This window comes from Pinus tabuliformis, chromosome 7, assembly GCF_031772625.1.
Source record: "Pinus tabuliformis cultivar Carrire ecotype Pingquan chromosome 7, CPIR1, whole genome shotgun sequence".
Lineage (NCBI taxonomy): Eukaryota > Viridiplantae > Streptophyta > Pinopsida > Pinales > Pinaceae > Pinus > Pinus tabuliformis.
The window spans coordinates 1,898,021,717-1,898,044,379 of NC_142293.1; the positions used below are offsets into that span (position 1 = coordinate 1,898,021,717).

At 38.7% G+C, this 22,663-nt stretch overlaps 1 protein-coding gene and 1 long non-coding RNA gene across 4 annotated transcripts; both read right to left on the bottom strand.

Moving 5' to 3' along the window:
* Window positions 1-2,972: 2,972 nt before the first annotated feature.
* Window positions 2,973-10,343, bottom strand: LOC149256058 (sugar transporter ERD6-like 6). Of its 3 annotated transcripts, XM_089460655.1 has the most exons (16): window positions 9,878-10,339; window positions 9,661-9,739; window positions 7,481-7,573; window positions 7,039-7,119; window positions 6,795-6,879; window positions 6,195-6,241; window positions 6,015-6,077; window positions 5,839-5,898; window positions 5,576-5,638; window positions 5,425-5,484; window positions 5,178-5,292; window positions 4,333-4,419; window positions 3,872-4,194; window positions 3,547-3,666; window positions 3,427-3,450; window positions 2,973-3,241 (listed from the first exon to the last, which is right to left on the bottom strand). In XM_089460655.1, exons 2-12 carry the CDS (start codon window positions 9,679-9,681, stop codon window positions 4,334-4,336), a joined length of 774 nt encoding a protein of 257 aa, XP_089316781.1. In that variant the 5' UTR covers window positions 9,682-9,739; window positions 9,878-10,339; the 3' UTR covers window positions 2,973-3,241; window positions 3,427-3,450; window positions 3,547-3,666; window positions 3,872-4,194; window position 4,333. The 3 variants fall into 3 exon arrangements, with proteins under 3 accessions (XP_089316781.1, XP_089316779.1, XP_089316780.1); XM_089460653.1 differs by lacking the exons at window positions 2,973-3,241; window positions 3,427-3,450; window positions 3,547-3,666; window positions 3,872-4,194; window positions 4,333-4,419 and having other exon boundaries at window positions 5,013-5,292; window positions 9,878-10,343; XM_089460654.1 differs by lacking the exons at window positions 2,973-3,241; window positions 3,427-3,450; window positions 3,547-3,666; ... (1 more) ...; window positions 4,333-4,419; window positions 9,878-10,339 and having other exon boundaries at window positions 5,013-5,292; window positions 9,661-9,745.
* LOC149256059 (uncharacterized) lies at window positions 8,531-9,562 on the bottom strand. Its single transcript, XR_016266444.1, has 4 exons — window positions 9,428-9,562; window positions 9,104-9,223; window positions 8,984-9,007; window positions 8,531-8,799 (listed from the first exon to the last, which is right to left on the bottom strand). It is a non-coding gene; the product is annotated as an uncharacterized LOC149256059 (long non-coding RNA).
* Window positions 10,344-22,663: the final 12,320 nt, after the last annotated feature.

The window sequence follows — 22,663 nt, forward strand, 5'->3', positions numbered from 1 at the left end:
AGTCGATCACAAACAATGAACTATGATCATCCAGAGGCCAACTCCATTGAATTTGCTATACAATTATTTACATATTTTACATCATCAATACAACGGTATAAGAAGTGCAAGTGATCAGAAGTGCCAGTGGATTCAAATGATTTAAGAAAGAAGGGGGAAGCACTGTATTAGCTGATCCAGCGAAAACATACCACTGACCAGGAATCTCTAAACAGAAAGGTGGGGTGCAGTTCCTATTCGATGAAGGAAAGCAAAAAATACCAGCAATTGCCCCAAATTGTCACCTCGTGCTGTACCAATCTCCTACCAAATCACACACCTTTCAAATTCAGATGTTCAGCAAGAAGTCCAGAATCCAACGCCTTCTCCTTCAGTCTGCCCAATTCTTGCAGATAGACTTGGGATCGTGACTTCTACTTTTCAAAGGAAACCTCCAGTGGCTAAAAGGAGTATTTTACTTCCTACAAGGCCAAGAAGTGCTAAGAATCTATGTCAAGCACTAGAATCTATGTTAACACTGTGATTCACCAACTGTGATTCACCAAGGAAAAAACTAAACCTGAAGAGGTGTTGTTTTCACCAACTGTCAAAACAACAAAGAAAGAAACCATAAGGTCTCACAAAAAGTAAAAAAATGGTAATTTTTGAAGAGAAAATGGGGTTTGATGCAGAATCGTACGTTTAGAGCAACCGCTGACAGAAGCATTGAGGCCGACCTCCTAGCCCACATGTATGCATCCAACTTCTCCCAAATCTCTATTGCTGCAGCTTTATCTTGATGCCGCTTATGTTTGCTAATCTGCAGGTAAATTACACGAGCTAAACAATAAGCAGACAAAATTAATGGCAAAATAAATGAGCGTACATGATACAATAAGCTCTAATAGACTGAAATTTATCCCATCATGTGGAACAAGACAAATCCATAAGCAGCGTGTTATAGAAGCAGAGCTTGGAAACTTGACAATACTCGAAACAATAACAGAAAAGTCTAAATCTCATACTGAAACTATCTTCACATTCCACTGCCTCACAGATTTAGCAGACTCCACACTGTCATCTTCAAAGCGAATGTAAAACCCCAAGACTGTAAACATCCATCCGCATGACATTACAATTGAAAAGAAAATCTGATAAATCTTGATCACCTTACAGCTTCTAAAAGAATCCCCACTTTATCAATGCTACAACATGCTTATGCTAATCTTAATTAAGTGATAACAGGATAGGAAGTTCACATAATTTGTGCATTATATAGCAGACTAAACTCTGTAAAATCAAGTAGTAAAAGATGTCTTCGGTGAGAATATTTATGCTTGTCAGATGGAAGCTGACACACCCTACAAAAGCAAAAGGAATTTGGACAAGACGTAGTCAGGCACTTTTGAATAGTATTTTTTGGAATGTACTGGATACAAGCCAAAGCAATCAAGTATAAGATAACCCTGGAAAATAGGGCATATAAAGATTTCAGCCAACATAACCATCTTATCAGAAACTCTAAATTTATAGCAAGTTCGTATGTAAATTTTTCAGCCAACAGAACCATCTTACCAAAAAAACTCTCAATTTACAACGAATTCGCATGTAAAAGTTTCAGCCAATAGAACCATCTTACCAAAAACTTTCTCACAATTTATAGCGAGATAGAGACTTAACCATCTCACCAAAAAACTCTCAATTTATAGCGATGAAGCCTCTAACTTGCCTATGACAATTGTTTCAGGACTTTAGTGCATAGAACTTCAAATTTTACATCATTCTAAACAACATTATGAGGTAAGTAAGCCCTCAAAAGCCTTTACCTGACATTTACATGCACCAAATGTAGGCCCCACCTAACAAGGGCCTTTTAGTGGATACAATTCAACAAGCAGGATGTATAGAGCAAATTCCAAATAGTGTCTAATACTATACCGTATTTTGTTGCCAGGAAAAAAGGGTATATTCTACCTTTACCTAGTGATGTAAACAACGTTCAGTTGCATATGACCATTCCAATCTGCTTTGAGCTGAGCAGCTCAAGAGTATCTGTGAATTGGAATTTGCAACATTATAATAATAGGATAGAAAACTACCTAATCCATGTGCTTCAAAGCTAGCTCTTTGATACATAATACTAATTAATTAGATCGAGATTGACATAGAACCAGGTCTACAAGGCATTTCAAAGCTAGCTCTTTGATACATAATACTAATTAATTAGATCGCAATCCTTTTGTAGTCTCCATCTGCCAAAGTAGTTGCTTATGCTATTGTCTTACTGGGATCTCGTAAGAGAATTTTTTGTTTCCCTCACTGAACACTCACATACCAGTTGAAGCAGGGCACTCAGAGCTAGTTTATTGAGTTACAAGGTCAAAGGCAGGAGGAGGATAAGAGGTTCTTTCTTTCTTCCTTATTTTCCTCACACAAGGCGACATCTATTGTCTTACTAGGATCTGGTAAGTGTTTTCCACATCGAACACTCAGGTAGCAATTGAAGGAGGGCACTTAGAGCTAGTTGCTTTAGTTACAAAATCAAAGCCAGGAGCAGGGTAGGAGGTTTTTTCTTTCTTCCTTCATTCCCTCACACAAGGCCACATCCCCATTCTTCGTTCTTCTACTGTTACATTCATTTTCTTAAATGACTGATATAAATTATAATTAAGAGACATCTATACACACATCATAAATATTATTTGTCCAATATTTCTCCCAAAGCTATCTAATTATAAAGACCAAAACAGATCCCTACACAATCAAACCTAAACAAATGAAATCCTAAAAGATTCTTTTCTGATAGGACCAAGACAGGTCCCTACAAAATCAAACCTAAACAAATGAAATCCTAGGCGATTCTTTTATATTTTATTGAAATTGGAAAACATAACGTGAGAATGTTAGGAAAACCAGGCCATCTATAGGACAATATGAGGTGTAGAGCACAATAATTCAATTCCAAAACCAGGCCATCTATCTGACTTATAAAATGAAGATAAAACTTGACCTTTTATTGCTAACACTGAATATCCAAGTAAGACAAGGAATTGCAGCTCTACTACTCACTGAACCAAGTAAACACCTAAGTCCTTCCAAATAGCAGAAATTATATTCTGAAACTGCTACTGGTATACTTGGGCAGCCAGTCCAAGCAGAAGGAGAGCCAGCAGATGCAATATCTCATAAATAGTCTGCAAAGATACTGCTCTCTTTTTACTGCTGGCAGAAGAAGTGTTAGCGTTAGGAGCTGAAGCAGATCCTGCATGCCCACAACCACAAATCACATTATATAACAGATTCCGATCCAAGTGTCTTTGTAGCTAACTCTCACATCTGATTCATTCAAGCCCCTAACAACAAAATCGGAAATAAAAAATATCTATGTTTATGCCAAGAGAACAAACAAAAACTTTATTAGTAAAGAGGAGAAGAAAAAAACTAAACCTGAAGAGGTGCTGTTTTCACTAACTGTCAAAACAACAAAGAAGGAAACCATAAGGTCTCACAAAAAGTAAAAAAATGGTAATTTTTGAAGAGAAAATGGGGTTTGATGCAGAACCGTACGTTTAGAGCAACCGCTGGCAGAAGCATTGAGGCCGACCTCCTAGCCCGCATGTATGCATCTAGCTTCTCCCAAATCTCTATTGCTGCATCTTTATCTTGATGCCGCTTATGTTTGCTAATCTGCGGGTAAATTACACGAGCTAAACAATAAGCAAACAAAATTAATGGCAAAAGAAATGAGCGTACATGATACAATAAACTCTAATAGACTGAAATTTATCCCATCATGTGGAACAAGACAAATCCATAAGCAGCGTGTTATAGAAGCAGAGCTCGGAAACTTGACAATACTCGAAACAGTAACAGAAAAGTCTAAATCTCTTACCGAAACTATCTTCACATTCTACTGCCTCGCAGATTTAGCAGACTCCACACTGTCATCTTCAAAGCGAATGTAAAACCCCAGGACTGTAAACATCCATCCGCATGACATTACAATTGAAAAAAAATTCCGATAAATCTTGATCACCTTACCTCCTGCAACAAAGCATTAAGTTTGAGAATTCCACCCATAGTGTTTGTGGGGTCAGATGGACGCAGGAAAATTAAATAGGAAAAGGAAAACTTACTTTTATTGAATATCTCTGCATGGTCCTTGCTCTTCCTCTCGATAGTAATACACTCTGGCTTCTTGAGCATCTCCTTCACCTTGGCATCAGGGGTATGGTAAACCACAGAAATTTTGATCAGACCTTGGCTTCTTACGGCGTAATTATTGAATGATTTCTGTTTTTTTTAACGGCAAAAGGGTATACGAATAAAAAGAAGAATCAGTAACCAGCATACCTCAACGAATGAATGAGCCGCAAGAACGTACGAAACCAACCATCAAATTGCACATTCGAATTCTTCCTATCTCATCGCACGTGTCATCTAATTTCCAAATTCACTGAACCATTTAAACATAGCTAAAAAAAATTGAAAAAGAACATGGTGTCCTTTCATTGGTCTAAGAATCAAAATGCATGCAAAGAGAATTCAATATATGAATATCTTTGTTCAATCCCTATGTAAAGACTTGCAAACTCTATCGAATGCCATGGTGCGTGACCAACATACCTTATAGCTGGGCCTCGTGCAGGTATCAGTCTTTAGACTTAAACCTAGTTAATGATATCAATTACTGTGGCAAATTCAATTTTCGAATCGTCTGGAATTTATCACTTTACTGCTGAAACATACTTTCATGTGACTACGTACCAGTGATGTTCTGCCTTGGGCGGATTCTTTTTCAACGGTCTTACCAATTTATCGTCAACTAATTGCAAGTGGGTTGCGCATAATTGTTTTCAGGTATAAAATAAAACAATTTTGTTTCTCTTTTGATAAATCCTCACAAAAAAATATCTAGACGTATAGAAATTAATCATAATATTAACAAAAGTTTTGAGTAAAACATCAATAATCTCTATCATAATATAGCATTCATAATTTTCTCAAATATTGGCTTTAAACACCAATTTCCCATTCATAAAAGAAGGAAGATTAGCTAACCATTTATACTCATTACATTTGATTCATATTTGTTTCTAATCCAACCAACTTCCTGAAATAATTACACGAGATAGATAAAACCAAAAGTCTGCAATAGATCTTAACAATGAAAGCAGCTTTGAAAGCAATCAATTTACCTGCAGAGCTCCATTCTAGAAGTAAATTAATTGTCATGGTCACTAAAAAAGAAGTCAACCAGTTTGTCAAAGTTGCAATACTACCACCAACGCCCTTTACATTAACAGGAAGGATCTGCAGTGAAGGAGCCAAAGAATTAGCTGCAAGTCGTAATAGACATTCCTAGTGCTGAGAGAGTTTCGTAACACACCACAACCTGATATTTGTGCATACACATTTAGCTTGAACTTACAGAGGAAAAATTACCTCTGACATTATAATCCATGGAATAGCTCCTATACCAAGAGAGAAGGAAATTATGTAAACCTGCAATAAACCAAGGCCTTCAGCTCTGAAGGAATTTGGACAAAGGAAATATGCCACTGGTTGCTAACATAAAACTAATTTTGACTCTTACCAAAACACCAGTTAAGGCCAAAACACTGTAGCCTGTTTCATCAGAAGCTCCTGACACATGAGTCTGAAAGGTACATTGATACAATAGAAGTCATATTAAGCTTCCAATTTCCAATGTTACTTTCACATGGTTCAGAACGATTAAATTTCAGTCTTAAGCTTCCTTCTCCTCTTTGATCTCAATATTCAAAACACGCCTTTAAATTTGTCTCCCCTGAACAAAACTCAAGGACTAGTGCATGACAAATAACTGGGACATATTACCTCCAAGAAGAATGCAAGACCGACAAGAAAAAGGCATACAGCCATTCCCCCAGATGAGATCTGTTGAATTTAAACCATCTCACTGTAAGTTTCTCCAAATGAATTCATGTTACTCATACACAAAATTTCTTGGTGGCCATAAAAGTACACATCCTTTGCAGCAGCAGGCAACTTACCATGAGGAGGAGACGTCTTCCAGCTTTGTCCATCAACCATGCAGTGAAAGCAGTCATGACAACCTGTATAACAGCCATCAGGATAGAACCTAAAGGATTATCATTAAAAACTTTGATGAGAAACAGAAAAATTAATATTTGAAACCATACAAGCAACAAATTACTAAACAAGTCAAACACCTGAATAGCACCGAGTCCTAGAGTTGCAACTTTGCTTGATGAAACTCCTGTGAGATAGACAAATGTTGAAATCAATACCCATTGTAAGAGGATATTTATGTTCCATATTTCTTGTGTATAAATACAGACATCACAAAGCTACAGTCCCTACTATTATCAAGACCATCATTTTGAAAAATTCATCTCAACTTCCATACATTGGCAACGACAATTTAAAGGTACTATATCTATGTGCAGAAATCTCAACGAATCTGTTATCTTAAAGTTCAGAGCACTGAAATTTGCTAAGATTGTTAAGAAAATTTCGAATTTTGGTATCATTATATGTTTTATGAAAAAAATTGGTTACTCCAATATATTAACTTTATATTCTATAGATTGGAGCACATCTTCTGTTTGCATTGGCAACCCCTTTAGAATTTTTTTAATTTTTTTAGTTATATCCAACTTGCAAATATTAGGCCCTAAAAAATTCCCTGATAATCGGACTAGAAAAGGTAAAATAAGGGTCATCTAACTGATTGGTCTATAAAAGGTTATAGGGGCATTCATCTAACTGATTGGTCAATAAAGCTCATACAGGTATCAGTGAGCACTCACCAGCAGACTTGAAAATGTATGTGCTATAGAACATAATTCCATTAATTCCACTCAACTGCTGCAATAGAAGCAAACCAATGCCAATCTGCAGAAATTATTGTCTGAAATGGTCAAAAGCAATCCCAAATTGTCGATTCACATTGTTCTTAGTAATAGACTATCAAGGTACTTATGTAGTTAAACAAAGAAAAAAGCATGTAGCATGCTTTGCTTTTATACTACCAGGGGGGAACCCAAAACTTACAGTCAAAGGGAGTGCATATCTTTTCTGAAGAAGGTCAGAGGCTTTGACACCTCTTTGCTTATAGTTTGTCTTCACTGCAATCTGTATTAAAGCATTATTTTTTTTAGTTGCAACATAGCCCCCTTATAGAGATGAATTGCCAATCCCCTATTGCAATGTAAGCTTGATATGCAGTGGTAAGTTTAAAAGAGGTAAAATGACAAACTAAAGGTATAAAACTGAAAGGCTTCTCTAGGATTGCACTGAAAAGACAAGTGTAAAATTTTTATTAGTAATATTAAAGATTGACCAAGGGCACAAAAACCCAGAAAAGTTGCTGACCAGACGAAACAAATGGCCATGGCATTAGAATATTCCCAAATGAGCATTAATACAGAATCAGATTATTATTACAAGAAAGAAACAAAAGGATGTCAAAGCTTAAGAACCAAAGGCTCTCTACCTTAATTTCAGATTCTTCAACTGAAACATCAGCATCGGGGCCACGCAGAGCACGTAATGAAGATTCAAAATCTGATTCCTTGCCTATTTTAGCCTGCTCCCAGCATGAAAATATGTTAGATAAGAATTTGCAACATTATAATAATAGGATAGAAAACTACCTAATCCATGTGCTTCAAAGCTAGCTCTTTGATACATAATACTAATTAATTAGATCGAGATTGACATAGAACCAGGTCTACAAGGCATTTCAAAGCTAGCTCTTTGATACATAATACTAATTAATTAGATCGCAATCCTTTTGTAGTCTCCATCTGCCAAAGTAGTTGCTTATGCTATTGTCTTACTGGGATCTCGTAAGAGAATTTTTTGTTTCCCTCACCGAACACTCACATACCAGTTGAAGCAGGGCACTCAGAGCTAGTTTATTGAGTTACAAGGTCAAAGGCAGGAGGAGGATAAGAGGTTCTTTCTTTCTTATTTTCCTCACACAAGGCGACATCTATTGTCTTACTAGGATCTGGTAAGTGTTTTCCACATCGAACACTCAGGTAGCAATTGAAGGAGGGCACTTAGAGCTAGTTGCTTTAGTTACAAAATCAAAGCTAGGAGCAGGGTAGGAGGTTTTTTCTTTCTTCCTTCATTCCCTCACACAAGGCCACATCCCCATTCTTCGTTCTTCTACTGTTACATTCATTTTCTTAAATGACTGATATAAATTATAATTAAGAGACATCTATACACACATCATAAATATTATTTGTCCAATATTTCTCCCAAAGCTATCTAATTATAAAGACCAAAACAGATCCCTACTCAATCAAACCTAAACAAATGAAATCCAAAAAGATTCTTTTCTAATAGGACCAAGACAGGTCCCTACAAAATCAAACCTAAACAAATGAAATCCTAGGCGATTCTTTTATATTTTATTGAAATTGGAAAACATAACGTGAGAATGTTAGGAAAACCAGGCCATCTATAGGACAATATGAGGTGTAGAGCACAATAATTCAATTCCAAAACCAGGCCATCTATCTGACTTATAAAATGAAGATAAAACTTGACCTTTTATTGCTAACACTGAATATCCAAGTAAGACAAGGAATTGCAGCTCTACTACTCACTGAACCAAGTAAACACCTAAGTCCTTCCAAATAGCAGAAATTATATTCTGAAACTGCTACTGGTATACTTGAGCAGCCAGTCCAAGCAGAAGGAGAGCCAGCAGATGCAATATCTCATAAATAGTCTGCAAAGATACTGCTCTCTTTTTACTGCTGGCAGAAGAAGTGTTAGCGTTAGGAGCTGAAGCAGATCCTGCATGCCCACAACCACAAATCACATTATATAACAGATTCCGATCCAAGTGTCTTTGTAGCTAACTCTCACATCTGATTCATTCAAGCCCCTAACAACAAAATCGGAAATAAAAAATATCTTGTTTATGCCAAGAGAACAAACAAAAACTTTATTAGTAAAGAGGAGAAGAAAAAAACTAAACCTGAAGAGGTGCTGTTTTCACTAACTGTCAAAACAACAAAGAAGGAAACCATAAGGTCTCACAAAAAGTAAAAAAATGGTAATTTTTGAAGAGAAAATGGGGTTTGATGCAGAACCGTACGTTTAGAGCAACCGCTGGCAGAAGCATTGAGGCCGACCTCCTAGCCTGCATGTATGCATCTAGCTTCTCCCAAATCTCTATTGCTGCATCTTTATCTTGATGCCGCTTATGTTTGCTAATCTGCGGGTAAATTACACGAGCTAAACAATAAGCAAACAAAATTAATGCAAAAGAAATGAGCGTACATGATACAATAAACTCTAATAGACTGAAATTTATCCCATCATGTGGAACAAGACAAATCCATAAGCAGCGTGTTATAGAAGCAGAGCTCGGAAACTTGACAATACTCGAAACAGTAACAGAAAAGTCTAAATCTCTTACCGAACTATCTTCACATTCTACTGCCTCGCAGATTTAGCAGACTCCACACTGTCATCTTCAAAGTGAATGTAAAACTAAACATCCATCCGCATGACATTACAATTGAAAAAAAATTCCGATAAATCTTGATCACCTTACCTCCTGCAACAAAGCATTAAGTTTGAGAATTCCACCCATAGTGTTTGTGGGGTCAGATGGACGCAGGAAAATTAAATAGGAAAAGGAAAACTTACTTTTATTGAATATCTCTGCATGGTCCTTGCTCTTCCTCTCGATAGTAATACACTCTGGCTTCTTGAGCATCTCCTTCACCTTGGCATCAGGGGTATGGTAAACCACAGAAATTTTGATCAGACCTTGGCTTCTTACGGCGTAATTATTGAATGATTTCTGTTTTTTTTAACGGCAAAAGGGTATACGAATAAAAAGAAGAATCAGTAACCAGCATACCTCAACGAATGAATGAGCCGCAAGAACGTACGAAACCAACCATCAAATTGCACATTCGAATTCTTCCTATCTCATCGCACGTGTCATCTAATTTCCAAATTCACTGAACCATTTAAACATAGCTAAAAAAAATTGAAAAAGAACATGGTGTCCTATTGATTCGCATGGACATATGGGAAGGTAAATCACATGGACATATACGAAGGTAAATCAGACAGAGAAAAAAAAACACAGAAACCAAAGCTTCCCGTCTCATCTTTCTCATTGCCGAGCCGTACTCGTCACCTGTTCCAAAATCAACCAACAAGAACTGCCCAAGAAAATAAAAGCATCATCTCTAAAGGTAAAGCTGTTGCGATTTCGAACAGCTGCACTGAAGAAAAGGGGTTTTGATGAAAATTCACTGTACAAATTTATTACAATAACATATCTGAATATATTATAAATTGAAAAACAAATTCATATCTTCACCTCCATTCACAATGGGCTACACAGAATTTATCTCTAACGACTCTTCTGCCCTCCATACAGCCACAAAATACAAAATAAAATCGCAAGGGCAAAACAAGCATGCCTTCAGAATATGTAACTGCAGAGACTGAGAAATCGAATTAGAATGTTTTCTCCTTTCGAGGCTGTCGAAGAGCGCGCAGAACCAGTAAGTAGCATACCTTAAAAAAAATGAATATACCATTCACCAATCAGTACATTGCACGTCCTTATTCTTCGTCCTCGTCACGTGTATCATGTAACCTTTTACTAAATTTCGTGCAAAGGCTTTGACAGAGAAGCACAGTGTCTGCAGCACATTGATACGGATAAAAATCGCGTCAAAACCAAACAAGCAAGAACCGCCCAAAAAAAAAAAAGCATTATCTCTACGGTTAAAGCCCTTACAATCTTGCACAGTGACACGGTGAATAAAAATGGTTGAATGATGAGGGCTCTATCCACAGCCAACCATCTTCTATGCATCTAGCGTCTCCCAAATCTCTATTGCTGCAGGTTTATCTTGATGCCGCTTATGTTCGCTAATCTGCAGGTAAATTACACGAGCTAAACAATAAGCCGCTTATGTTCGCTAATCTGCAGGTAAATTACACGAGCTAAACAATAAGCAGACAAAATTAATGGCAAAAGAAATGAGCGTACATGATACAGTAAACTCTAATAGACTGAAATTTATCCCATCATGTGGAATAAGACAAATCCATAAGCAGCGTGTTATAGAAGCAGAGCTCGGAAACTTGACAATACTCGAAACAGTAACAGAAAAGTCTAAATCTCTTACCGAAACCATCTTCACATTCTACTGCCTCGCAGATTTAGCAGACTCCACACTGTCATCTTCAAAGCGAATGTAAAACCCCAGGACTGTAAACATCCATCCGCATGACATTACAATTGAAAAGAAAATCCGAGGTAGTAGAACAATTTACCCAGACCATTGGCAACCCCTGGTACAGGAGTTGAATGGATGTCTTCCTATAATTTTCCTTGCATATTCCGATACAGAGTGAGCCAGAGAGACGAAACATCGTGGAATGTTGAACGACCCAGTAACAAGCGTCACGGCTGGCATGGTTCAATTCAGATCAACGGTTAACGATTACCTAATCGTCTAACAACAAAATCGAATGGCACATATTTTTACACGTAAACAGTTTGGGTAGTTCATTTCATAAGGGAACGCCTTACGGCGTAAATATTTTTACACGTAAACAGTTTGGGTAGTTCATTTCATAAGGGAACGCCTTACGGCGTAATTAATATATAAAATCTTCCCATGATTGTTATTATTTATTTGTCTTATCACAAACCAATTGAATTTTAAAAGTGACAGATTTCTTATAAATATTAGGAACCTCCATCCCAGAGTTGAAGTATTTAGGATATTTTGTAGATTGTAATGTGAATTTGATATAACTTTTAAATATATATAAATGTATGTGGAAAAGGTATATTTAAATGTGCATTTAATTTAACATTTTAATAGACATATAAGTATCTCGGAAAGGTATATCTAAACACGGTTGGTTATAGATTTGTTTTTTTAAGTAGTAGTTAATTGTTAGACGTTGTTGTTTGTTTTTGGAGAATTTCTTGTCTGGTTAATTTTCTTAAAATTTAGTTGGGATTATAGATTTGTTTTTTAAGTAGTAGTTAATTGTTAGACGTTGTTGTTTGTTTTTGGAGAATTTCTTTTTTAGTTAATTTTCTTAAAATTTAGTTGGGATTTTTTTAAGTTTGAAATTTTAACATTATAATTTATATGAATTAAGTATTTTAAATTATTTTATTTTATTTGTATTTTTTATTATATATAGACGTTGAAAAATATAAGAATAATTTTTTTTGAGAAATGGTGTGAAATGTTTCCAACTATTTTTAATATTGTTTTTCTAAAGACATTTTTTCTCATTAAACGGTAGAAATTTGTATTTCAAAATTGAAGATACATTTTAAATAAAATAGTTTTTCTAAAAACATTTTTTCTCATTATAATAATTTATAACAGTAGAAATTTGTATTTGAAAATTGAAGATACATTTTAAATAAATTTATGATAGGATCAAAATTCTATTACCAAATCTGATTATGAATAAATAAGCAATTATATTAATGGAATAAGTCACTCTTTTAAGTGTTGATTAAAAATTTGGTTTATTATGATATATCATTAAAAAAAAATTAATGATACCAATATAATTTCAGGTCGAAGCTTATCAGTAATCCTTATGATACGTTGATATGGGAATTCCAAGTAGATGAGAGAGGTGTTCGCATCAAAACGATGAGAATCGAATCTCGATGTTGGCTTAGAGGGTCTTGACCCAAGTTTAGAGTTAGTTGTGGCAACGAACAAAAACCTACACTACTAGCTCTTTCAGCAACAACCCGCGTAGCGCAGGCTGCAGTCTCACTCAAAGCAATATGGGGGGATGCAAGAACCAAGTTTATGCATCCAAGGACTAATGTGATGTCTTCCAGCGCCTCAGATTTGTCTTCGTATAGATCGATACACTCTAGGGTACCCCGTTGCAACTTTGTCAAAATGGCCTTTAGACCCTCGCGAAGTTCGACGATCAGTCTTTGCGGACCTTTAGCAGTCAATCTAAGTACTTACGTGCATGAGAGAGTAGTCCTAAATTAGGGTTCGTGCAAATTTACTTAAGTTATTAGTAAACATTAGAGAATTCATTAGATTCTTTGTACTTTACATGCATTGCGCACATCATTAACACTTATTCAACAGAATCGCACAACATTCAATCAATATTTCATAAAACACATCATTCTTCAACACCATATAACATTAACATAAATAACAGAAATGTGCAAGAATTCTTCAGAAACTGTCTTTATTGATCTTCAATTCAAGGTTACAGACTCAAAACTACCCAGTGCACACAACTGTAGGGGTCCGCACACTCAGTTGCGAACTCTACCTAGGCCTCTGCGCACTCAGCTGCAGAGCCTTTTATCTTCTATATAACTCACTTCTTCTTGCTATCACTACTCGTCCATTATAAGTTATCCTCCAAAAACATGCCTTAGACTCTCTAAGACACACCTATTTATAGCATTTTTCATACAATGCCATGGTTCACGGACCATGGGTGAATCTCAAAACCGACTCAAACTTTACATAAAACAAGGGGCTAAACCCCTTTGACTCCTATTCATCTACGCGCTCCGTATCCATAAATCACAGAAACTTTACATTAATTACAAAATTGTAGCAAAACTTGGGTTATCTTAAACCCAAAATTGAGCCAGGGGACCCCATCCCAACAGGCCCCCAACACAAATATTGTGACTCACCCTCGAGTCACTCTGCTAGCGCTACGATCTTATTGCAAAGATCTCCCAACTCCACCTGGATCACTGCAACTTCAGCAGCGCTCTGCATTGCTGCCTTCTTGACTTCCTCAACCAATTTTTCTGTGGCTGGTCCTTCTACGACCAACCTCATCATCTGTTGTTTTTGCTGTAACCCTTTAAGCTTATCCTGAATGGTAGTCATGACTTGATAAGCCTCTTCCAACCATGGCTGCAACCTGGCCTTTAGCAAGGCCTCCTTCTTCTGTGCTTCCTCTACCTATGCTAGGAGTTGCTTTCCTTCCTGCAATTTAGTAAGGTGCTGCACTTGTGCTATAAAGCACGCAGTCACCTTGACTTCATCATATTGCTGCTGCAGCTCCCTTACTTCAGTGTTCAGTGTCTGCAGGTTTGGATGATCCTGCAGATTGATCACGAGCTCCATAGCTTGTTCAAACAATGTCACACAGTTAGTGACTGTGGCATCCAAGGTAGCCATGCCTTCCTTTATTGTGGCTCCACGCTGCTCCCAAACCTCAGGCGGAGTCGTGGGCTACAACTTTAACTGCAACTTTGTAATCTTCATGTTGAGCTCAAAGGCTACCCGTCCAACCTCTGCTTTAGCCTCACGCACACCAACGACTAGTTTTCTGATCTTTGCTTCTGGCTGTGCATCCTCCGGGATGTGAAGTTCAGGCACTGTCTTGCATGTCTCTGCTATTGCTGACTCTAGACTTGAACTATGCATTTGAAGTGCCTCCTTTTCCTTCAAAGTCTGCATCTTTTTAACAAACATTTGCTCATTATTCACTTTGTACTCACTGATAAGGTTGAAGGCGTGCTTCTCCGTAGTTCTCAATTCATCTGCCACCCTTGTATGCAGCGCATGGAGGGTCTCGTTGGAGAGCGTCGATATATTCAGTCCGATGTTCCTAGTTGTACTCAAGATAATGCGATCGTCGGCGAACTTTGTGCGAAGGGACCCATCTGGCAATGCTACAGTTCTGAGGTCTAGGGTCCTTACTAGCTTTGCTGCTTGGCTTGTCCCAGTTTCCAAGCTCGCTTGCTCCATGCTCGCTTGTCCGGTGCCCACCTGTATTTTGTTTGCTTGGATCTTCATCTCACGTAGATCCCTTTGGATTCTCCCCAGCGTCTGCATATAGTGCTTCTCAAACTATTGCAACAATTCGGTTGTTGTATCCCCGATTTTGTTGCCGATCTCATCTAGATCGCCTTTCGTTAACACCATGGGATCAACTTGTGACTTATCCGATTTTTTCTTCTTCCTTTTACCTCCCTGTTGCTCCTTGCCATGTCTCTTTAGAAAAAATGGGGTGCTCTGCCCCTCATCACCTCCGCCGCTTTTCCCTGAAATTTCTTCCTCCTCTGTCTCGGGCGAAGGTGATTTGTCACCTTTTTGTGACTTGTGTTGTTCCTATTCCGCTTTCTCCTTGGCAACATGTTCTTGCTTCACATAAGCCTTTTCATCAACTTCCTTCTTTTTCTGTGCTGCTAGGTTACGCGCAGCCTGCTTAGATTCCTCCTTTCTTTTCTGTGCGAAAGAACTCTTCGCACCTGTGCTTGGTCCCGCAGCTAATTCTGACGAGGCGTGCCATTCTGCAGGCCATTTTGCTACAACCTCTTGCACATCTGTTTTTTTCACCAAATATGGCAATGTGTACCATTTTCGCTTTGGATCCTTCCGTGCTGGAATGTATACTTTGTGGAAGTCAACCTAGAATGTCGCGTAGGCTGACAGCTACCTGAACAAGGTTGGGGACAACCTCAGATGTTGATTGATGGCCATGCAGATACTCATTTCAATAAGAATCCAAAATATCTTTGTCTCTGTAATTCGCGCGACATCCTTTGTAGCCCATAAGGAAGTGAATTGTACTGCTTCCGGCAGTCCTTCCTCGAGCAGAGGAATTTGGCTATCCTTTGGAAATTCCCATGCAACAAGCACAATCGATAGAAACAACCAAGTGTAGTGGAACGAATTGGTCTCGTCCTGGGCTTTGCGGCAGTTCGCTAGGAACTCTTGACAAAGGTATCTTGTCCAATTAAACTTTACACCCTTCATGCACTGTGTAGCCAGGGAAACTACAGGCACCGAAACTTCGTCTGCGTGACATTTCCTCATCACCTTCCCTGCTAAGATCTAGGCAGCCAATTGCACTGTCAGGTCTATTATAGAGAGAATTGAATATCCTTGCGACTTCTTGAGGAGGCCATAATCCCTCTTCATCCTTTCTGCAAGGTATTTTTCCCCAGTCTTTCCACCGAACTCCTTAGCTAGGTTCACACCCTGTTTCGGGGAAAACTAGTGTCTTGTCAAATGACTAACCCTATAGGTTTGGCAGCTACCCTAGAAACAACAGCTTAAAGCAATTCAACGATTTCTTCTATGTGTAACAGATAAGATAAAGATAAAGGAACCAACCTGGAAATTCCGCTTAATCCCTTGTTTGATCTCTCTCCCTCTTGACCGAGCTTGCAACTCCTCTCCGAACTTAACCCGCTTGGAGAGTACCTGCACAAGTACCACAACAAATAACCGTCAAAGCATCTTGATCTACTACAACATATACATTACAAAATCAGATATATAATGAACAAATGATAGCATTCACAAATGATAACATTCACAATTGCACAATCATATGCAAGAAAACTTGAAGAACTTTATTAAATAGAAGGGAGAATTATAACCCAGTTGTCTGATCCAGCATCATCCTCCCAACTTCAATCCCTCTTCACCTCATGAAATAGCAAGATCACACCAACAATACAATGCTCTTTCCTCAATTACAAACTATCAACACTTCCTTGCAATTCACAATCTTCCAGCCTCTGGATCTCTTAGATGACGGATCCATTTATAGATGTGTGCAAGGGTGTGAGTCATCTCTGGGTTTTGATTAGTGTCATTCCACTTGTTACAATTGGTTCCACTTGGAGATTTCTTGGATCTCTTACTCATCCCTGGGCGAATTCAGAGAGGCAAGTGGCATAGGAGAAGTTTCTAGAAGATTCCATGAGCAACCACCTAGCAAACTGTCTTGGAAATTTGTCCATCCTCGCCCATCACACCCTATAGAAGGCCTAATTAGTATGCATCGCACCTGGGTAGTGTACCACTTAGTATGCATCGTACTCTGCTAGTGGAGCAGTCAGTATGGTTCAGTTTAGGCCATTTTTGGATGGTTTCTCAGGTGGAACTTTTGGGGAATGATGTAATCAGATGACTATGTTCTTTTAGGGTATGAAACAACTCTTTTAGGGGTCAAAGAGCCCTAGTTTATCGACATATAAGTTTGGGGTTGATGTGCCAAAATATGTCTATAACAGTTGCCCCCTAAAGCATGAAGTCGTAAATTTTGATGTCGGGTGAAATGCTTTATCATGAGGATCCGAGGTTTCGAACTAGAAGGTGACTTGCATAAGTTACAATGCAATACATCATCATAATATAATTTTCATGATCTAGCTGAGGGAGGCATTCCCATTCTCAGCTTTATAAATTCATTTTATGTACATAGATCAGATAGTCGTCTGTAGATGCAAACTGATGATTCTTCAGATGTAGAGTCATCATCCTTGGTTCGGATGACTATCTGTGCAGCGCCTTTGTACATTTGATGTTTTTATATCCCTGAATATATTGCAGCTTGGATGGATGAAACTAGATCTGGGGTCTTCAAACTCGTTCAATCTTCGCCCGATGTACAAGTCAATCCATGTGAAGAGATGTTCTGAAGTCGAACATGGAAAGACATCCCCTGATTACCAGCCAATAATGTGAGCTGTTAATAGACGCGAGAGGAATCACCGATAATGATAATGACCCTCAAGGTACTACAGTATAATTCACGTGGTGTGAATATATGATTCGATGTCAAACACCACGCAAAATCTTTTGGTCGAAGGCCATTGATGTCAACCTGTCGTCGGAAGTGAGAAACTTGCCATTGATGCATGCAAGCTTCAAAGCACTCAAAGGGGTGTTTCTAAGTCAACTTCTTGGATAATGAGCTGATGTCGACAAGAAGTGACTCGTTGTAGGAGGGACTTAATGTATCCCACATCTACGACACGAAACGAAGCAAATGATTTTTGGAGGTGAAATGAGCTGACGACACAAGGTTCAGGAATGGCGGTCATGAAAAAATGAAGGTTGGAGGTATTGCAGTGGATGAGACATTAATTGGTTTGTGGTTTCTCAACTGAATGACTTCTCTTGAACGTGTCGGCGACACTGAGATGGATTGGTAGCATTAACCCCAAAAGATGGATGGTATGAAAGACCAATGGTGAGATGACCGGTGAACGAAATAACCCAACCCTACTCAATAATGGTGATGGAGTGAAAGTGTCATGTTCAAGAGTGACATGCTACCATAAGTTCTTCAAGTTTCTTCCCTTTTTCCCCAGTCATTTCTGACCAGTACCTCTTTATTTTTGTCAAGCTTGAGGAGGATGAAAACGTGCCAATGACGTAAGAGGGAGGGTGGTAACAGGGGTGGCGGTAAGCGGGTTCCCCGCACCACCTTTGGGCAAAGGCGGTAACGGGGAGGGGGGCTCCGAACAACCCCACCGCCTGCCACGCGTCCCCTGTACGGGACGGCCAAAACCACTTTCCCCGGACGCTAAAGGTCGGCAGGTCGGGGAGTGAAAATGACCGCCCACCTTTGGATCTGGGCGACGGAGATCGGACGGCTGGCGGGCCCTCCGACGGATCAAGCAGGTTGGGGGGGTCCCGCCGGCACAATATAATATTCAATTTAATATTTTGGCGGAGGACTATAGAAAAATGGGTTTTTCGTAGTGTTTTGGGTTTTCTGGGTTTTTCGCAAGGGTTTATACAAGAAAAAGGGGTTTTGTGTGTTTTTTAGCAGAGGGACGGTGAGGGTTGAGGGGAAAGATTTCTGCTCATAACCAGAGGTTAGAGCACATCCAAGACAAGGTTGACCACAGTCCCAGATGGACTGAAGTCCCCTTAGACCATTTACTTGGCTATAATGCCAAAAGGAGAATATGTAGATAATGCTGGGATTTATACACCATGGTGTTTAATACTAGTAGGGGAAATGTAAGATAGGGGAGTTATATAGTAGAATTAGAGGTTAATATGGATGAGGAGGGCAAATGAAGGGGATATCACTAAGTTTGTTTGAAACTCACTTAGTTTAGAGGGTAGATCAAAATGAAAAGAAGTTTACATAGGAAATGTGGCTTTCACAACCATAAGAACCACCATGAAACCATGAATTCTTCCAGGAATCCCAACTGGTGAGGGGATATTAGTAAATGACATGAAAGGGGGAAGTGGGAGGTTAGACATGCTTCTTTGCTTTTCTTCTCTTATCTTGATCATCCAATCTGAAATTGATACCGTTTCTGCAACCTCATCTACTTACCCACCTACTTTGCCTAGCATTTTTTGTTTCTTCTTGGAGGGTGCATTTAGGCTTGCAAACCCTTACTTGCCTTTTCTTTTCTTTGGCTTTTCTTTTGTGTTTCTGTCTATTTCTATCCTTATTACTTCCAAGGTCCCAGATTAAGCAGTTGGGAACCTTAACTTCTCTACCTGATCTACTTGTCTGCCAAGATTACATAGTTTGGACAGACTTCTTTCTCTAATCTATAACTACAATTTAAAGCATGGCATGATCTAGATTGAACTGTTGGATCATCCATCAAAATTGAAACAAGGCCATCAAAATTGAAACAAGGAGAAGCTCTTAACACACCTTGTCTTCTCTAGGAAATATGGGATCTTTGGATAATCAAAGCTGAGCATATTTGGACTTTCCCTTGTCAATCATGAAATATGAAACCTATTGGTATAAGTATCCAACAGTGGCTCCACATGGGGATGGTTTTTCATTTGAAAGACCAAGAACAACAGGTCAGATTGCCTTGGCCATTGGCTGTTTTTACCAATCTTTGAAGTTTGCTGTTTTTGAAATGTCAAAATTGTATGCTTCTCTTCTTGGTAGACCTTCTGATTCTATTCACCTTTTGCTGATAGTCAATAACCTTTTTAAAAAACTGCATTTTTACAATCTAAACAGAAAATGAAATATACATCTGCCTATATACAAGGGAACCTCAAGCTGCACTTATGGGAAATAGTCAAAATAGTGCTTCAGCATCCTGCCATTCACAGGACCTTCATCCAAGTCAGTTTCATTAAGACTTTTTAGGAAGTAAGTGTTGTTACCTTGCACTGCTTGGACAGCAAATGGTCCTCTCCAAAGGGAATCAAATTTTCCATGTTTTCCCTTCTCCTCTCTTCTTGCATCCCACTTAAGGACCTTGTCTCCCACACTGAAATCTTCTGCTTTGGTTCTTCTGTCAAAAGCCTTCTTTAATTTTTCTTGTAATACCTGAGCTCTGCTGAAAACTTGATCTCTGGTTTGCTGCAGGCATATGATTTGATTTATCCTTCTTTGCATATCATTTGGTTCAGCTTGGCTTTCTTGAAGAAGTTTCATAACAGGCACTCCTAGTGACGAGGGAAATTTGGCTTCTAGTCCATAAACCAACTCATAAGGGCTGGTCCCAATTGATCTTTTGGTTGTCAGTCTATCTGCCCATAAGGCATTGACTAGCTTCTTATGCCAATTCTTTTTATTTTCTTCCAACACCTTCTTTATGATGTTTACTAGGCTTTTGTTTGATGATTCAGCAAGGCCATTTCCTTGGGGATAGTATGTAGTAGAATGACCCAGGGTAATGTGAAATTTGTGGCAGAAATTCACCATCTTTTTGGATCTGAACGCAGCAGCATTGTCTGTAATTATCTTATCAGGGCAGCCAAATCTAGCAAGTATGTTGTTCTCCAAGAACTGAATGATTATTGAATCATTTGCTTGCCTACATGGGGCAGCTTCAATCCACTTAGTGAAGTAGTCTGTGGCTGTTAAGATCCATCTATGTTGGCCTGAAGATGAGGGATGAATTTCCCCAATGAAGTCCAAGCCCCATTGTTGAAAAGGTCTTTCCGTTGCAATGGGCCTTAAGGGAAGTGGCAGCAATTGTCTTTTGCCCTCAAACAGTTGGCATTTGTGACATGAGGTTGTGAATTTCTTGACATTAGAGAACATGGTGAGCCAGTAGTAACCAGCCCTCAGTATTTTGTCCACGGTGGACTTCCAGTATAAGTGTCCACCACAGTCACCTGCATGAAAGTCTTGCATGATATTGTTAGTTTCATTTTCAATTAAGCAGTGCAATAATATACCTTCATGGTTTTTCCAAAGCAAATTGCCATCCATTACACAAAATTTTGATGTTTTCATTTTTAAGAACCTACACTTAGTTTTGGACAGTCCTGGGGGAGCACACAGGTTTTGTAATACATAACAGATATCAGAGTACCAGGGGGATTGTTCAAAGGCTACATTGATCTTTGGAGTCGCCAGCTCTGTTTCACTGTCCAGCTGATTGATGTCTAAGGCTTGAAAATTTGTTTCTGTCATTAATTTGGCTAGACCTTGCCCTTTTATTAGTTTTGTAGGTTTTATCTCAATGTCAAATTCCAAAATGCTGGCAATCCATTTTCCTCTTCTGCCTTCTAAATTTTCTTGGGTGAGAATGTCTTTGACAATAGGACTTGGCACATATGCTTTGACATGGGAATAAAGGATATAAATCCTGAAGTCTTTAATTGCTTTGACCAAAGTATAAGCTTGTTTTTCCATGATTTGGTACTTCAAAGGTGCATCTCTGAGGGCTTTGCTAAAGAAAGCAATTGGCTTCTCATTTCCTTGGTCATCCTTTTGTAATAAAACAGCAGCAATAGTATGTTGGGAGGCAAAAGAGAAAATGATAAATTCTCTGTCAAACTGTGGATTAGTCAACACTGGGGTTTGGGTAAGGGCCAGTTTTATACCTTCAAAGGCTTGCCTGGCTTCAACAGTCCATTTGACCTTTGAATCCTTTTTTAGCATGTTGTTTAATAATCTTCTTAGCTCTGCTAAGTTTGGGATGAACCTTCTCAAGAAATTGATTTTTCCCAAGAATCCTTGCAATTCTTTGACATTTCTTGGGTGAGGCATTTGTAAGATGGCTTGGATTCTATCTGGATCAATCCTAATACCATCCTTTGAGATAATGTGACCCAGCAGCTTGCCTTCCTCCAGTCCGAACAGGGATTTCTTGGGATTTAAAGAAATTCCATATTTTCTGCATTTTAGGAAGATCTGTCTCAAATGTTTGAGATGTTCTTGGTCTGATTTTGAAAAAGGTGTTAGGTCATCCAAGTAAATGACTAAGAAGTCATGAATCTCTTTAGAAAAAGCAATGTCCATTGCTCTTTGAAAAGTTGCCCCTGCGTTTTTCAATCCAAAAGGCATTTTTACATATTTGAAGGTTCCCCATGGGGTTGTAAATGCAGTTTTATCTTGGTCATCAGGGTGTACCAGGATTTGATTGAAGCCTGAGAATCCATCTAGCAGTGAGATCCTTGAGGCCCCTACCACCCTTTGAAGAATGTGATCCATCTTGGGTAAGGGGTAGTTGTCTTTGAGGGATACTTGGTTCAGATTCCTTAAGTCCACACACAGCCTAATTTCACCGGTCTTCTTTCTTGTAGGGACCAAGTTGGAGATCCATTCAGAGAATCTGATTGGTGCTATGATGCCTGCCTTAAACATCTTCTGTACTTCTTGTTCCATTGCTGGGAGAAGCATAGGATTGATTCTCCTCAATTTTTGTTTAAAGGGCTTTTGATCAGGTTTGAGGGGGATAGTGTGCTGGATAACAGAGGTATCATAGGACTTTAGATCCTCATAACCCCATGCGAAGACATCCTGGAACTCTTTAAAAAGGTCAATGTATTTTGGCTTTTGGTCAGGAGGTAAAGAAGCAGACAATTTAATTACCTTGGGCTTTTCCACAGTCCCAATGTTGCACTCTTCTATGGCATTGTTGATGGGTTGCATTTTTGGCTTGCTG

Bases quoted from the DNA above. Each gene is read 5' to 3' on its own strand.
- LOC149256058 (XM_089460653.1), bottom strand. From the start codon at position 9,681: ATGCAGAGATATTCAATAAAA. The intron at 7,574-9,660 runs GTAAGTTTTCCT...TGCTGGGAGCAG, and splicing joins TGCAGAGATATTCAATAAAA to GCTAAAATAGGCAAGGAATC. The intron at 5,899-6,014 runs GTAAGTTGCCTG...TAAATTCAACAG, and splicing joins GAAGACGTCTCCTCCTCATG to ATCTCATCTGGGGGAATGGC.